General features: G+C 57.4%; 1 protein-coding gene across 3 annotated transcripts in view; it reads right to left on the bottom strand.

The window, feature by feature from the left end:
* Window positions 1–15,855, bottom strand: part of ANK1 (ankyrin 1) — a 127,435-nt gene that overhangs the window by 2,444 nt on the left and 109,136 nt on the right. Inside the window, exons 38-42 of one of the 3 annotated variants that reach the window (XM_035003964.1) lie at window positions 13,627–14,185; window positions 10,272–10,557; window positions 5,993–6,076; window positions 4,854–4,994; window positions 4,472–4,605 (exon numbers count right to left, since the gene is read on the bottom strand). In XM_035003964.1, coding sequence (XP_034859855.1) covers window positions 4,507–4,605; window positions 4,854–4,994; window positions 5,993–6,076; window positions 10,272–10,557; window positions 13,627–14,185 — 1,169 coding nt within the window. In that variant the 3' untranslated portion in view covers window positions 4,472–4,506. Of the gene's footprint in view, window positions 1–4,471; window positions 4,606–4,853; window positions 4,995–5,992; window positions 6,077–6,700; window positions 7,152–10,271; window positions 10,558–13,626; window positions 14,186–15,855 lie in introns of those variants that run through there. The other 2 variants (XM_035003966.1, XM_035003965.1) reach the window with 2 other exon arrangements.

Raw genomic sequence — 15,855 nt, 5'->3', positions numbered from 1 at the left:
GACCTCTCCTCCAGGAAGCCTCCCTGATAACCCCAGCTCCTTGTCATTTCTCTCCTCTCAGCTCTGGAAGCTTCCCACTCCCCCCACCACCTTTCACTGAGAGTGATCACAGGGCATAGTGGGTAAGAGCAGGAACTCTGAAGCCAGCCGGGTTGCCTGAGTTCATATTCTGTCTCTGCCGATTTCCCTGGTCCCATTACTTGCACTCTCTGTGACTCAGTTTCCTCTGCTATTAAACGAGGGCAAGAACAGGCTGCACCTCATTAGATGGTGGTGATGTTTCAAAGAGCTTCCAAGTGCTCGGGACAGTGTATGTGGACGTACACTCTGACTGGGCTCTCTTCCCTGTCTCACACCTGCGGCATCTCCCCGGCTGGAGCAGAAACACTCTGAGGGCCAGGGCCCGGCCTTACCCTTCCCAGAGGTCTGCCCCCCACTCAGGGCTAGGCACGCCTCGAACAACAGACCTCGTAAAAGTTTGAGCCTGGGGAAAACAGCCGACCACCTTCCACTTTTCTGCCCAGACACAGCGCAGAGGAGAGAGGTCAAGGCTTAGAGATCATTCTACGGTGACCACTTTGGTTAGGCTGAGACTCCGGGAGGAGCAGAGATGGGTCTCGTGGGAGCACCCAGCAGTGGCAGGGGTAGGACTGGAAGGCAGGTCTCCTGGCTGTGTCCTGGACCCTTCCACTGCCCTGCACCTCTTGTCCCCAGAGAAAGGTCTCACCCTATAAAGAATAGGGACAAGTGGCGGTCCTGCTCCGTGCCTGTCCTGCCCCATCCCTCCGGGCGGTACCTCCTGTTCCCACCCTGCCCAGTGTCTGTGGCCCTCTCCCCTCTCCCTCAGCCCCAGACTCGCACGCCTGCAATGGCTGGCGAGTAGGGTGGCCTGGAACTTAAAACAGCAACATAAAACATGACCCCCTTGCCTCCCTGCCCCTTCCCAGGGAGATGACTAATTGCTTCGCTTTTAAACTTACTAAAACAGCCCATTGTTGGAGCTAACACAAGCTCTGAGAACCACAGTGTCTGAATGGAAAGCGTCTCTTCAAAAGGAAAACAAGGAAAAGCTGCAGCCTTGTGCCGCAGCTTCCCTGAAAGGTCCAGAAGCCAGAGCCACGGCGATGCAGAGAGATGCCAAGACCAGCGCCTGCTCAGGCTGCGGGCCCAGCAGACGTCGGGGCTGCCCCTGCCACCGCCCTCCAGCTGCCCGCTCCACGCCGCTGCTCCCGCACTGCGCACACCCCAAGTCTTGGACCCACCTCCTAGGGCCCGGAGCAAAACCCACCAGTTGCTACCGTCACCAGCCGTCAGGCCCTGAATAAACAGCACTATGGTAGCATCTCAAACACCAGAAAGCACCCTTCCCCCCACTTGCCAGGCCTTAGATACAGAGTCCTTCCCAAGTGGGGGTGACTGGGGGGGAATCGATGGGTGAGGGGGTCTAGTCACTCCTCACCTGGGGTGGGGGCATTCTGCCATCTTTGAGCAAACTTCTAACCTTCATTCCTTGCGGCCCGCTTTTTAAATACCAAGTGTACAACTTGCTATCAAGTCCACGTCACCTCTAGGAGGTTTGGAAGGAAAACCAAAATTGGTCAGAAGAACTCACTCTTCAATACACATAAAAATCACATGAGGAGCTTGCGGCAGAATCCCGAGTTCCAGAATTTTAATTCAGTAGGTCAGGGGCAGGGGCTGGGAATCTGCATTTTAACCCGACTCTCAGGTGACACTTGGAGAAATAGCGGGTGGGAATTGAACAATGTATACAGCCTTTCACAAACACGCCCCATCCATCCCGGAAACCATCCTACAGGGCAAGGGCGTGATGCGGCTGAGATTTCATGGTTAAGGAACCCGAGGCGTGGCGGGGTCGGCTGACCTGCCCCTGGTCAAGCTAGGATGGGCGCTGACTGAGCACAGCTGTCCTGCCCTCCTCACCACAGCCTGCCCAGGGACCACGACTATTTCTAAACCTCTCGAAAGAATGGAAGGGACCGTCTGTAATCTCCCTCCGGGGGACGGAAGCTCAGGGCAAGTGACTAGTGCAAGGCCACACCACCTGGAAGAGGAGGCCAGGCCTTGCATCTAGATTCCCCAGCCCCAGCTTTGACTCTCTCTGAAACCGACACAGTAAACTCTCGACATTCGCAGTGGTCATGTTCGAGAAAGTTGCCAACTGTGCATACTGCTCTCAAGGAAAATGCCCAGTTAGGTTCCTGGGAGCCTCCGTTCAACACATCTTTGTCAAACAATGAATACACAACCTTGTCTCACATGTGTTTCTGTAGAAGGACACCTTATTTAATACTGCTGATCCCGTAACTCCCCACGGACTGTGCCCTCACGGCCAGTGACTCCTATCTAACACATGTATTTGTCCCCGTGGGGCACATCCCAGCCTTCTTGCTCTTAGGAACTCGAGACAGCACTTGGGCACTAGGCTAGGGAGCCATTTTAAACAGCAAAATCAACAAAAAGCACAAAAATGCAAACAACGTGGCACTGAACACAAATTTTTCACCATCGTGTGTGTGTGTGTGTGTGTGTGTGTCTGTGAATGACCACGAAAGCACTGTGTGTGTGTGGGTTTGGGGGTTAACATAAATTTTAGCCAAGGGGCAAATTTGCAAGTGTGGAACCTGGGAATACTGACGGCCGGCTGTACGGGCTTGCGAGTGGGTGGCAGGAAGTGCTGAGAGGATCAGAGGGCCGCCGGCCCCTCAGGATCTGCTCTGCGGTCTTTGTCCTGTTGTGCGGGTGCAGCAAGGCAGGCTGCCCGCCAGCCCCTTCGGGACCGGGCAGGAGCCTGTTCCACGCTGCCTCCCTCACCACTGTCCCCACCGCCTACTTCCCTGGCCTTTTCTTGGCAGAGGCCCCGGCACCGTGCTGGAGCCGGGCTGCCCGGTGCTCCCCACACCCATGCTCAGTGGTCTGGAACCCTACCTCCTTTGGGGGCTTCAGCCACCTTGCAGAACATCCACAGAAATTAAAAAAAAAAAAAATTTCCAGGTTCCTGCCTTCCTCCCAGCCTGGCTTCTGGGCTGCCTCTTTCCTGTTCATCGAAGGAACCCGAGCCAAACAGAAGTGGAGATGTAGAGCCCCTGCCGCTGCTGATCCTTAAGAAAGAATCAGGCAAAAGAGGGCATTTTTCCTTCTCCTCCCTGCTCCTTCAAATTGTTTGCACCTGTGGATTCTTTCCAGGACTCACCCCAGCTAATCTAAACCAGCAGCCTGGTGGCACCCTTGGCAATGCCGGGGTTAATACTGTGACCTCCTTAAGCTGCTGAGGAGTCAGGTCTAATTTTATCCTATAACTGGATCCGCAGTCCTTTTTTTTTTTTTTTTTTTGCCCGGTGCTGAGGTATGTTGGGAAGCCCAGAGCCAGCACTTCTGGTGGCTTGGGAGGCAGGGGCCCTGCTTTTTGCTGAATGCAGAAAGCCGGAGCCCGCTTTCCTCTTGGCCCAGGGCCAGGCCCTGGGCGGGGGAGGGGCTGAAATGCCAAGAACCGGATTAGTGCTATGCTGGGGCCACCATGCTTCCTCGCTTCCCGCCGACTCCCACCCCGATGCATCCTGTACTGAGCTGCCCCGAGCTGGGCACAGCGAACGGCCTCGGGGCAGCTCAGTACAGGATCCCTCAGGGAGGACGGAGGTCAGAGCTGGCCGCCGGAGCCCCCAGCACTGCTCGGGCCTGCTGGAGAGCCTTCGCTGCGGCGTCTTCACGGCCCTCCCCGCAAATCTGTGTGTGTGTCTGTGAATGACCACGCAAATCCCCGCACACCCCTGCTCCTCAGCCACACGGCCCTCATGCTCCCGCACGCATGCACCAAGCCTCGACAGCCCTCCTAACTTGCGGGGAGGACGCCATTCGCCCCTCGGGCCTGTTCACTTCACCCTTTCCTAGAAAGCAACGGAGTGACCTGTCTCCAGAAGCACCAAGGAGAACAGGCGCCTTGGGTTGCTCAGGACTTTCGAAGGGTTCCAGGCTCAAGAGACAGTGCTGTTCTAAGTCTCTCACTGCTGGAGCTCTGCCGGGGGACTTGCGTTGAAATGGCCCAGCCTAGACAGACTCTCCTGTGCTCCCTTAGGCCTGTCCCCACCAACCTCCCTCCCCATCGCTTGGCTTTCAGGATAATATCATCACCGAGATTTACTGAGTATTTTCACTCATCAAAGCATTTTCTTAAATTTGTATTTTTGCGCCCCTGGGGAGGTCAATCAGCAGATATTGTTGGCTGTTTTCTTGAGGAGGAAATCGAGACTCAGAGTGACAGTTAGCAGGCTGGGAAACAATCTGTGCCTCGAGGCCACGGCACCCCTGTTCCTCCTGCATCATGCTGGGGGTGGCGGAGCGGGGGGGCTCCCCCAGACGAGGGGGAGACGCGAGGAAGTGAGCAGCCATTCCCAGCACCAGCCACTCCTCGAGCACCAGGCCATGCAGAAAGGATGCAGAAAGACGGCGTTACCTCCAAAGAGGCCATTCGAGGGGAGGGGCTAGAGATCACTGCTTCCCCCTTTTTAGGCTGGCCCGCTTCACTATCTGAGCCCCCTTCCTGCTCTCTGTCATCTCCGGCTGCAGGCTACTCCCTCGCAGCTCCACCTGGAGAGAGCAGCAGAGACAGAAGGTAGGACGGATCACAGAGAGACAAGAGATAGGCACGAGAAAGCATGGAGGCCGTGGAAACGCTGCTTGCCAGAGGGCACGGAGGCACAGGGGTGAGACAGGTGGGTGGTGCTGCCCGAAGCCCAGAGCGGGCGGGTGCACAGGTGAGCAGCCCATAGCGGTGCTGAGCGCCCCGAGGTGCGGGAGCCTCGGGAGCCTCCAGGAGGCTACAGCCTCCGCAGTACCTGCGCGTGTCTCATAAAGGAATCAACATCAGCTTCCATCTCACTGCGGTCCTCCCGGGGCCCCTCAGCAATCACCTCCTCGTGCTCCTGGGCGTCAGTAGCACCGGATGAGTCTATCTGCCGAACGACTTTGCGAATGATCTGGAAAAGAGAAGGGGGGGACAAAGGGCCCGTGAAGCCACGGAGACGGAGGCTGGGAAGAGCAGGTCCCCTGACAATGAGATCTGGGGGAGAGGCAGCCTTTGTCCTAAGGCGCCCTGCCTCCAGTGGCCAAGAGCAGGGGCTGGTCTCCCGCACCCCCCTCCCCCGCACCACCCCATCACGTGGAAAACAAGCTCTGTGCAGCCTCAGGGGGGCTAGAATTTGCAGCCGGTCCATCAATAGCCAGGGTTTTTGCCTCTTGATATTGTTGGAAGGTCCTGCTATCTTCCCCACACCTTGAGCTGCTGAGGGCAGAACAGCTCCTTTTCATCTATAGGGATTCCAGGCAAGTGTGTTCTCTTATTCCCTCACCCAAATATTCCAGCCTTGTCTATTCTGTGCCTACCACGTCCTGGGACCGAGAGATGAAAACACAAGACACCATCCCTGCCGTTGCAAGAGGCAAGATGGACACCTGAGGGGTCTTGCTTCAATTTACTGGGAGCAGCACCACAGAGGGAGCACATACAAGGTCCCCCCTTTGTCCCTTCTTCTCTCTTCTGCCCAGACCTCGCATGGTGCCCAATACTTGACAGGCAAAATCAGGTCTAGTGAATTAAAAGCTGCGACCAATTCAATGCATTTCCACAACCTTCTTGCTGTCGGAGGCCCATGGGAGTTCGGGGACCACCACCCTGCTATCTTACAGCAGTTTCCAGGGCTAGACATCGCTGGGCTAGGTTTGGGCTGTTCCACGGAGCCTGGTCCTTCTGGAACAAAGTAGCAGGAGCTGAATTCAGGCGGAATCAGGTAAAGTGGTTATGAGGAATGTCAGGCTGGACCTCAGATGACCAGAGCTCCCGGCACCTGAACCAGCCCGCCCGAGCCATGCTGACCCTCTGTTAGGGCAGCAGTGAGAAGCAAGGAGGCGAGTCCAGCACCTTTTAGCTTCTAGCCCCGCTGCCTCTCCCCAGCTCAGGGGCACTCTGTGCACCCACCTTCTTGGTGACAATGTTGCCCTGCTCATCTGTGAATTGTTCCTCTGTCACCTGCTCCCCTGGAATATTCTGAAACTCACTCCCCTAGAATTGTAGAAAAGGAGAAAACTCAAGATTAATATGTGGGTGGCCTGGGCATAAGGTGGAGGATGAGGGAATTAAAGAGCACAGCCAACAGCCACAGTCGGACAAATCCCCACCACGGCAGGAAACTCCAACTCAGCAAGTAGCAGCAGCCAAACCCAGGGCTCCGAGCATGAGAGGCGCCCCTGGGGGCCGTGGGGCCTGAAGACGGGATGGAGCCCCACGCTTGCAAGAGCCTTGTGTGCCTGATCCCTCACCAGCACCGGGGAGCAGGCAAAACAGGGGCGGTCACGCAAGTGTTACAAAGGAGGCCCTGAGAGAGGAAGCGAGGCACCTAATTTATCTCTCGACAGACCTTTGCAGCGTGAAAGCCCTTCCACAGCCACCGGCGTCCTGAGTGTGACCTGCCCACTTCCTGAAGCCGGCTGGGGACAGGGGCAGACCAAGAACGGGCCTCCCAAGTCCCAAAGCTGAGCTGCCCGCGCCGCCGCAGTGTGGCGGTCCCAGTGGGCTCCACAGCCTCCGGCTCCGGCTCCTGACTCCGGGTCCCGTCCCTTCCCCCAGCTGCTGCCCACGCACATGGCGGTGCTGTGCCCTCAGCCGCGTCTCCTGCCTGGCGGTTACCTTCAGGAAAACCCGACGCCGGACCACCCTGGTAGAGATGGTCTCCTCGTCGTCACTCACGCCCTCGCTCTCCCCCAGCTCCTTGTCCAGCTCCTGGTGGATACGTTTCAGCACAAAGCACAGGGAGCCCTTGACAATGTGCATCATGTTCTGACAGCTGACCAGAAAGAAGCCCAGGAGCACTAGGGTGACCAGGAGCTGGGTGATGAAAGTCCACATCCTCACCTCCTCAGCAGCTGGGCCCTCTGGGGACTAGCGGGGCCAGGGCTCCGGCCGCTGTGGGGTCCAACCTCTCATTCTCCTCTCAGACTCCCGCGTGCCCCTGGGACCCCTTGCATTCTCTCTCCGCAGGAGACTGGATGGCCCCTCACTAGAACTGCCCGCTGAGTGCCCTCCTGCCAAGCAGCCCCAGGCTCTGCTCTCCCGCCTGGGTGACATCAGGCTTCGATAATTTTAGCTCCCCAAACCAGCTGCTGGGGCTGTCCAACTGGGCTAGAAGGGAGCGGGCAGGTGCGCGTGTCCTGGGCACTGAAAGCGCATGTCAAAGTCACTCTGTGGGTGACGGGCGCCCCGCCCCGTCCTCTTGCCCCGCCCCCACCCAGGCCTGCCCGGGCCCCATGCGCACTAGAAGCAGTTCTGTCCAGGGAAGTGTTCTCTTTCTGGGACTCCAGGAAATAAGGTGTCCGGAGAATGTGACCACTTGTGTGTTTCTCTGGGCCGTTACTGCTGTGGTCAGAATGGAGCTCACCCTCACCCACAGGGATGGGACCGGCTACTATCCTGGAGGGAGAGTTAAGGGTCTACTTCAAAAATAGCCCTGGGATGAGTGATTTGCTCAGACCTAATCAAATTAGCTCAGCGGGGCTCCAGCACAGGTGGGGGGGCCACCGGGAAGCCCGTGCAATTCCCGTCAGCCCTGAGGGCCCTCGGCATGCACCCCCCCCTTCCCCGGGCCCAGCAACCCTAAACATAAGCGTGTAACTGGTGTGTCTATTTAAGGCCTGTCCTCAAAGGCTCTTCCCAGGCTGGGCCGTCAGCGCCCACGAGCAGGAACCACGCGCTTGAGGCTCGCCTTTGCAGAGCTGATTCACAAATGCAGGCGTGGCGGCTGTGGCCCACAGGAATTTCACTTTCCGGATCAGGCTGTGCCGCTCTGAGTAACAGTCCACATGGCAGAGGGAACAAAGATCTGGGGCACAGCCCAGCGACTTGCAGTTCACCCATCGCAGGGGCCAGGGAACTCTGGGTGCCTTCTCTGGGAAACAGGGACGGACTGAGGTGCTCCCCCTACCCCATCCAGCGAGGAGCGCCGGGCTCGGGGTACCTTCATGATGAAGAGTCAGCGCAGGCCCTCACGCCCAGAGTACTGCTCCGTAGGCACTGCGCTGTGTGTACTCCACGTACGAACTCTGTGAAGCCTTCCGACAGCCCTACCATGCAGGTTCTATGACTTTTCCATTTTACACAAAGACAATGGACGCACAGAGTCAAAGAGTAAGTAAATGAAAGGGTCCGATTTCAAGCTCCTGTCACTACACAGCACTGCCTCGTTTCCACAAGGAAGCACCTGGAGAAATAAAAGCCCACCGCACATGCAAAGGAGCTGGGCGCCGGCGAGCATTCGGTTTGGGCCCAGCCAAGGGGAGCCCAACCTCACATATTTCCAGCTGGGGCCTCAGAGAAGAATGTCGTACAGTCATTTCAGGCTTGCCTCCCTAGCCCCAAATTATAGGGCATCTTTCTCTCTCTCCGTCAATGTTTTCAGAGATCCACCGGAAATACTAGTCAATGAGGGCTCTGCAAACCCTTGCCCCCTGGGGTCCCGTCAGATGATTAGGACGACAGCTCATCTATGCCATCTAATCCTGTCCTGGACCTGAAAGGCGGTAGGCCTGGTGGCCCTGCACACTCACTCGCTCTGACTGGGAAGCAGGAGATCCGGACTCTCCTGGCCCTCACACTGCATCGCTGTGTGACCCTGGAGAAGCCCTCAGCCTCTCTGGGGCCTCAGCTTCCTCATTTATAAACAAGGCAGTTGGACTCTATGACCTAGAAGGTTTCTCCTGTGACCCCCTGGAGTGCTCCTGCTTTCTCCCCAGTCCTCCCCTCACCAAAGGCTAGCTGCGGAGGGGCCAGGGATAGGAAGGCTCCTGGCATCCTTCTCTTTCCCCAGGAATCAGGAATCAGACCCAGTTAAGAGCACCTGTGCTCTCGGCCAAGTGCTTGCTCTTAGGAGTACAAGTGCCGAAGAGGAGCCTGCTGGCCAAGAATGCATGGGGTGGTCTGGGGTTAAAAACGGACACAGCTGCCTGTCCTGTCCGAGGCACATCCTGGGAGGGAAGCAGTCTACATAAAACCTTACTGGATTCCTAGCAGTTCTTTGCAGACGGCAGCCCAGGACTGTTGTGGAGCTAACCTAGTCATGGGGGCCCCAACGTGCCTGCTAGGGCTCAGGTTCAGGTAGGGCAGAGGGAAGAGAAAGTGGCAGAAGGCGGGCGTGGGGGGGAGACGAAAAGCTCTCGGATGAGGATGAACCATAAGAAACCAAATGAGATGCAGAACACATTGTTTATGCACACACTAAAAATATACAGGCATGGAACAGCGATGCATACATTAAAAAGGCACACCTTAACGAGATGTCTGGGATTTGTTTCAAAAAAATATGTTGGGGGGAGAAAAGAGAGGGGTAGGTATCGATGAAACAGGATTGACCATAATTGGGCAACTGCGGTGCCTAGGTGGTGTGTGCACGGAAATTAATACGCTATTCTGTCTGTTTTTGTATTTGTTTGCGATTTTTCATAATAAAAAAATATTCCCCAGACACATTAAAATGGAGATCTATGGGAATGGGAATGGGGAGTGAAGGTAAAGCGAACAGATGAAGGGCAAACCCGGCGTGGGGAGGGAGGTCTGAGGGAGGCAGGGACGGCAGGTGGGGAGTGAGGCGGGGTACCTCTCCTGGTCCACCTGCTGAACCCCACCCAGAGAATCGCAGCATTCCCAAGCCAGTGAACCTTGGCAATAATCCATGCACTCCTCGTTTCCTGGTGAGCAAACCAAGGTGCTGAGAAGCGAGTGGCTTGTCCGTGGCCATGCAGACCACGGTAGGACCAGAGTTAGCCTAACACCCAGGTCTCTCTGCTCTACGCCCTTCCTAAAACACAACGGAAAAAGAAAACAAACAAAGACCGCGGCTTTGCAATCAGCCAGACCTAACTCCAAAGCCCACCTCGGATCCTGTGACCGTGGGCAACCTGCCCAACCATCCGCTGCCACATGGGAGTAACAGCTGAGAGCCGAGGGAGCGTGAGCATGACAACCACACAGGCCCTGCCTGGGATACTCGGCGGCTCCGGGGGGCTCCGGGAATGTTAGCTCCTCCCTTCCCTCAGCAGAGACCATGACTTTGTATCCTTACTGCTAGAGAAAGTGAGTCCCCGCCATAATTTCTAAAGAAAGGAAGCAGGCTCGGCCCAGGGCTCGCCTGAAAGAGAAGCCGCCCTCCGCCTCAGGCCCTTCCAGCGCCGCTGTGGACATCAGCAGGTGCCTCTGTGCGCGCCCTCACCTCTGCCATCCGGGAGAAAGTGCTCCGAGCCTCCTGCACCCACGCTTGGTGGCTTTGTCGTCTCCGTTCCCTGCTCTCAGCTTCTGGCAGCTCTTCCCGAACGTGCTCAGTTGCAGACACCAGAACCTTCTCATACTCCTGAGAACCACTGGGCTCCAGCTCTTGGATGGTGGTGACCGTACTCTGGAAGGAGTGTGGGCCTTGGCTGACCTCCTCTGGCCAGGAACCTTGGGCAGCATCTTGCAGGTACGAGACAATGGAGCCTTCCTCATCCCAGTCCTGCAGTCTGGGGTCCAGGAAAAGAGAAAGGACACCTGGTCATCCTTCAGTCTCTGGCTGCTCAGATACCCTCCCCCTCCAGAGCTGGAGGGATGGGCCTCCTTGAACAAATCCCACAGCCTGCACACAGCTGCCTGTCCTGTCCAGAGAGGCCCAGATGGTCTGTCCGTGCTGTCCAGGTGGAAAGGGCCATAGGGACCAGTACCACTGGCCCCATCCCTTTAAGTGGACGCCTCTCCACCCTGGGTTCCTGACGCACTTGGCTCACCCAGATGGGCGTCACCCAGGTCTCCACGCCCATCACCTCACCGCCTCCCCTCCAGCCCTCCGGGCCACCTGCCCTCCACAGTCCTTATCCCAGCACTCGTCCAATAAGGTGGCCACTCTCTCCCCTGGAAACACACTCTTCTATGGCTTCCAAGACACCACATTTGCCTGATTTCCCCGCACCCTCTCTGGCTACCACTTCTCGGTGTCCTTTGTTGGTTTCTCCTAATTTCTCTGACTCCTGAACATGGGAGCACCCCAGGGCTCCGTTCTCAGACCTCATCTCTACCTACACCCACAGTAAGCTCATTCGGTCCACGGCTTCACACCACGTCTGTGTGTTCTGCGTGCCCCGGTGTGCACACAGCATCTCTTCCTTGACCTACAGATGTGTAGACCCAACTGCCTCCTGCACATCTCTGCTTTGGGGGTCTAATAGGCATCTCGGGGATAGCACAGTCAAGTCCACACTCATGACCTTCTCCCCAGCCTGTCCCGCCCAGTCTTCCCCACACTGCAGTATAGTGTCTTCGTCCTTCCAGTGGACAGATCGAGGGTACCAGTAAGCTCTGATGTCTCTCGGTCTCTCACACTCCACGTCTTGTTTGTTCAGTGAACCTTCTGGTTCAGCTTTCAAGTATATATCCTGAGCACAATCACTTCTGGCCACCAGCACTGCTACCATCTTGGTCCATACCAGCAGCAATGCTTGCCTCCTGGCTCATCGCCCTGCCTCGAGCCCTGGCCATGTCAGGCTGCTCTCAAGGCAACTGCCTCATCTCCTCACTCCTCTGCTCAAAACCCTCTGGGGGCTCCCCATTCCACCCAGTAATGCCAGAGTCTTTCGTCTTTCTAGAGCCTCAAGGCCTGACATGTCTGGCCCCATTACCTCCCTCAATCACTCTGCTGTGATCAGTGACCTTCTCACTGTTCCTCGACTGTGCCTACTGCAAGGCCTTTGTGCTGGCTGGGCCTTCTGCTGGATATGTGCCCTTGGTATTCACATGGCTCACCCCTCAATTCCTTCTGCTCTTTACTCCAACGTTGTGGTCTCAGGCTTCCCTCATGTCGGCCATCTCCTCTCCACACACATACATACGACCTATCTCCCCACTTTTATTTTCCTTTTTTAGCACCATCACCTAACTTTTCCCTTTTCTTCTGAGGGGGTGGTGGTGGTGGAGAGGGGCAGAGGGAGGAGGGAGAGAATCTCAAGCAGGCTCTATGCCCAGCATGGAGCCCAACATGGGGCTTGATCTTACAACCCTGAGATCGTGACCTGAGCCAAAATCAAGAGTAGAATGCTTCCCAACTGAGCCACCCAGGGGCTCACTTCTCCCTTTTAATTACTTTCCATTTCATTGGCTTTATCTCACTTATTGTCCGTTTCCCCGCTAGAACATAAACTTCTTGCAGATGGAGGCTTTTGTCTGTTCTGTTCAATGCCACGTTCCCTGCACCTAGGTATGGTTCACAGGTGCCTGGCACACAGTAGGCGCTCCATACATACTGTTGGGGGAGTGACCGAAATTCCCCTGTCCCCACTGGAAGGCTTACCGCGGTCAGAGGCCCAAACTGTACCACACCGAGGCCTAGCACCAGGCCTTCTGGTTCCCCGCTGCGAGGCCAGGCTCCTCGTGGTGCAGCGGCCGGGCCAGCATGCAGTGTGCGCATTGCGCACCCAGTCAGTGCTGCTCAGTGACTGGCTGTCCCAGGTTGTTGGGGGGTGGCCTCGGCCACAGGGATGCCACCCACCGTTTCACTCTGAATCCCCATGGGCCCTGTCCATCCAACTCTCACTGTTCATCAAAGGATTCGTTTGGGAAACGAAAATGAAACGACATAAATCCTTGCTGTCTCATCTTGTAAATGGTCTTCTTTCCCTCCGCCTAGGGTATTCGGGCCACACTGGATGGACCCCAGGGAAGGGCCCAATCAGCCTGGGGTTTTGAGAGGGCCAGAGGAGCCAGGGGCATGGGAAGAGGAAATGAGAACAGGTTGCCCGAGGCCTGGCCAGACCTGAGCCACGCGGGTATGGTGGGTGTGCACAGCCTTCAGGGCCCGCATGGACCATCTCCTTGCTTTAGGGAAACTTTAGGAAGCAATTTCGGGGGAAAGGGCCACTGCGGCTCAGCTTCTATGGCAGTCCCGGGAGGCCAAAGCGGTTCCCCACACTCCACCCAGCCCCAGGGGTATGGTCCCCCCACCCCGCCCCAGCCACGGAGGTGAGTCGGGCCTGAGGCCCAAGACCCTCAGCATCTGCCCCCACGGCTTCCTGGTGCAGGCCCAGGAGCAGCCCAGGAGAGCACCAATCTCTCCACAGTGGAAAGCTCTGCCCTGCGCCTACTAAGCCCACCAGCCTCACACTTTCAACAGGGTAAAGCAGAAGGGCACCATTATCAGCTCTGTCACACGCAGGCTGTGTGACTGCCTGAGTCACTCCCCTGGGCCCTGGTGCCTCTAGGTTTCTAAATATGGTCTTCCCCAATAAGCACCCAATAATGACAGGGGCCCAGAGCACCTACCCTCAGCTGCACTCGAGAGAGGTGGCTGGCCCGAGCCTTATAATCTCTCTCCTCATGCCCTTCTCTGTGCCAACAGCCCCCCCACCAGCCTCTCTCTGGCTGGCCACACCCGGGGGGCATCTCGGGCCAAGAATGGCCTTTGCAGATCACGGCTCCACGCCCACAGGACAGAGGCCTGAGCGACGGCTCCCGGGCACCTACCAATTCCCCCTGTGCTCCCCGTAAGCCACAATGTCCCCTGAAGCCTGGGAAGACGGATCCTGCCCCGGCAGCCCAGCCCTTACCTGCCCTGGCGCGGCTCCACCGCCCGACTCCCGCCGGGGGACTCTGGGATGCGGGCTTGCGCCCTCTGCTGGCCTGAAACAAGAGACACTTCATTCTCTGAGTCCCGCCCTGCACCTGTGGAGTCCTCCTGCCTCTCGTGACCTGGCAGCTTCTCTTCTGACCTCTGACCTTCTTCCTGGTCAAGCAAATCGATAAGGCCATTTATGGCATCTGAATCCACTGTGTCGTCCTCCACGAGGTCCAGAGAGCCCAGCGTGGGGCCCTGGGGTCCCTCAGAGAGCACCCCCTCTGGCTTCCACTCATGGCCGGTGGTGTCCAAGTCCTCAGCTTTGCTGCACTCCAGAGAGGAGTCCTCAGCAGTGACCAGAGAGGGTGTGAGGCCCGCGGACCACACCTGCATGTCAGACATCTCCAGCATGGCGTCATGCTCCGTGGCCGCCAAGGGGATGGTGTCTATGACGGCCACCTCGTTCCAGTACTGGTCTGCACGCAGCGGAGAGGGAAGCGCGTAGTGCAGGGAGGCAGGGGACAGCAGCTCGTCCTGCAGCGAGGAGTAACCTGGATGGGCAGACAGAGGGCAACATGCTCCAGAAGCGATTTCTGTCACACACGCTTACGTGCAAATCCACGCACACGCACACGCACACACAGGCACGGCCATAGATATGCATGCACATTCCGGGTAGGGAGGCTTTCCAAGCTCAGTGTCCAATGCTCAGGCCTGTGGCCGCTGCCCAGAGCACGGGCGCAGGAAAAACAAGGCTCTGGGGTGGGCAGGGGACAGCCAGGAAGTGGGGGCGGAGAACAGAGCTCCTTTGCTGAAATGGCAAAGAGAAGAGACTGGAATTCTTTCTTATCCAGGTCAGAGTGCTAGATCAAGAAGCCTTGCTCCGAAGGATCTGTGCTCCAATCTGTCTCCAACCAGATGAAAGCCCACTTCTTGATGTCTGGGCAGAAAGAAATGTTGCTCTCTCTTTGCTCAAAACATCCCTTCAGCACAGTCCTTGGGGTAACCAGCCAGGGATGTCCCTTCAAGGGAGGGAACAGCCCCCACCCAGATCTGGGGCCAGTAACCAAGCTGCCTTGGAGGGGCCTGATGGGGTACACTGAACACCCACCCTCCGTGTGGTGGTCAAATGGGAAACCACTTGGTTCCAGATGAAGTCACTTTTCCTCAAGTTGCAGACTGGTTCTGGAAACTCTGAATGATCTAAAGTGGCATGAGTGAGCGTCCTAAGGGTTCAGAATAGGGGGCCGGGTCAGAGGGCAGCAGGAGGTACCAGGGCCATCGCGGCTGTGTCAGTGCTCTGCCCGGAAGCTCCTGGCCCGCAGGCCCTGCCGGCCCCAGGTCAGCGGTGAGCTGGTGGGACTGCGGCCCGTGAGCTCAGGCGCCCACATGCCTGGCCCCGTGGTCACTGTGGCCTGTTCACACATCTGTCCCTTGAGACTGGCTCAGATACGCGTCCCTGCTAGTCTTCTGCCCGGCTCTGGCATGGGCTCCCTCATGTTCAGAAGTGACTCGGAGCCTGAGTGAGGGGCACATGTAAAGTGCATGAGGAATCTGAGGGCGAGCCGAATGGGCAGTGTTCCGTCAGTTGGCTCCTCCTCTAGCCAGGAGTAGGGGTCCGTGGATAGGGCAAAGAGGGCCTCTGACTCCCCTTCAGAGCTCGTGCCAATCTGTGGGTGGGAGAAGGGACCGGAAGACAAGCTTCTCCATTTGGCTCAGCTTAGCTGGGGAACCGGGGCCTAAAGACCCAGTAACGCCAAAACAGGACCCCTGGGTCTGGGCGAGGCCGCCCCACAGTCTCTAGGGGCCTTCCTGTGCCCAGAGAAGCCCCTAACCTAGCATCCACACTCTTTGTCCCGCCACTCACCAGCGCCCCCTCGCCCCCCGCATCCAGCTCTTCCCCGGGCTTGGCCTTTCTCCCACAGAGACGGACCCTCCTCATCCCCAGGCTGGACACAGCTCCGGCTCTCTCACTGCTTCTCTACTGGAGACAAAGCTATCTGTGGCTATCTTCACTCACTTACTTGTTCAACCCAAAGATACTAACTGAGGGCCACTTACATGCCGGGGACTGCGCTAGAGGGTTGAGGATTACAAACACACCAATGCGCGCAAACAAGACAGGTTCTCTTCACCCTCTGTTTTCTTGACGTTTTCCCAGCGACTTCGGCTCACCTCGTTTCCCCCCCCCCCCCCCCCCCCCCCCCCCCCCCCCCCCCCC

Source organism: Mirounga leonina, unplaced genomic scaffold, assembly GCF_011800145.1.
Source record: "Mirounga leonina isolate KUSES-001 unplaced genomic scaffold, KU_Mleo_1.0 Mir_128, whole genome shotgun sequence".
NCBI lineage: Eukaryota > Metazoa > Chordata > Mammalia > Carnivora > Phocidae > Mirounga > Mirounga leonina.
Note: the sequence above shows the minus strand (reverse complement) of the source record. Positions and strands in the feature narration are given on the sequence as shown.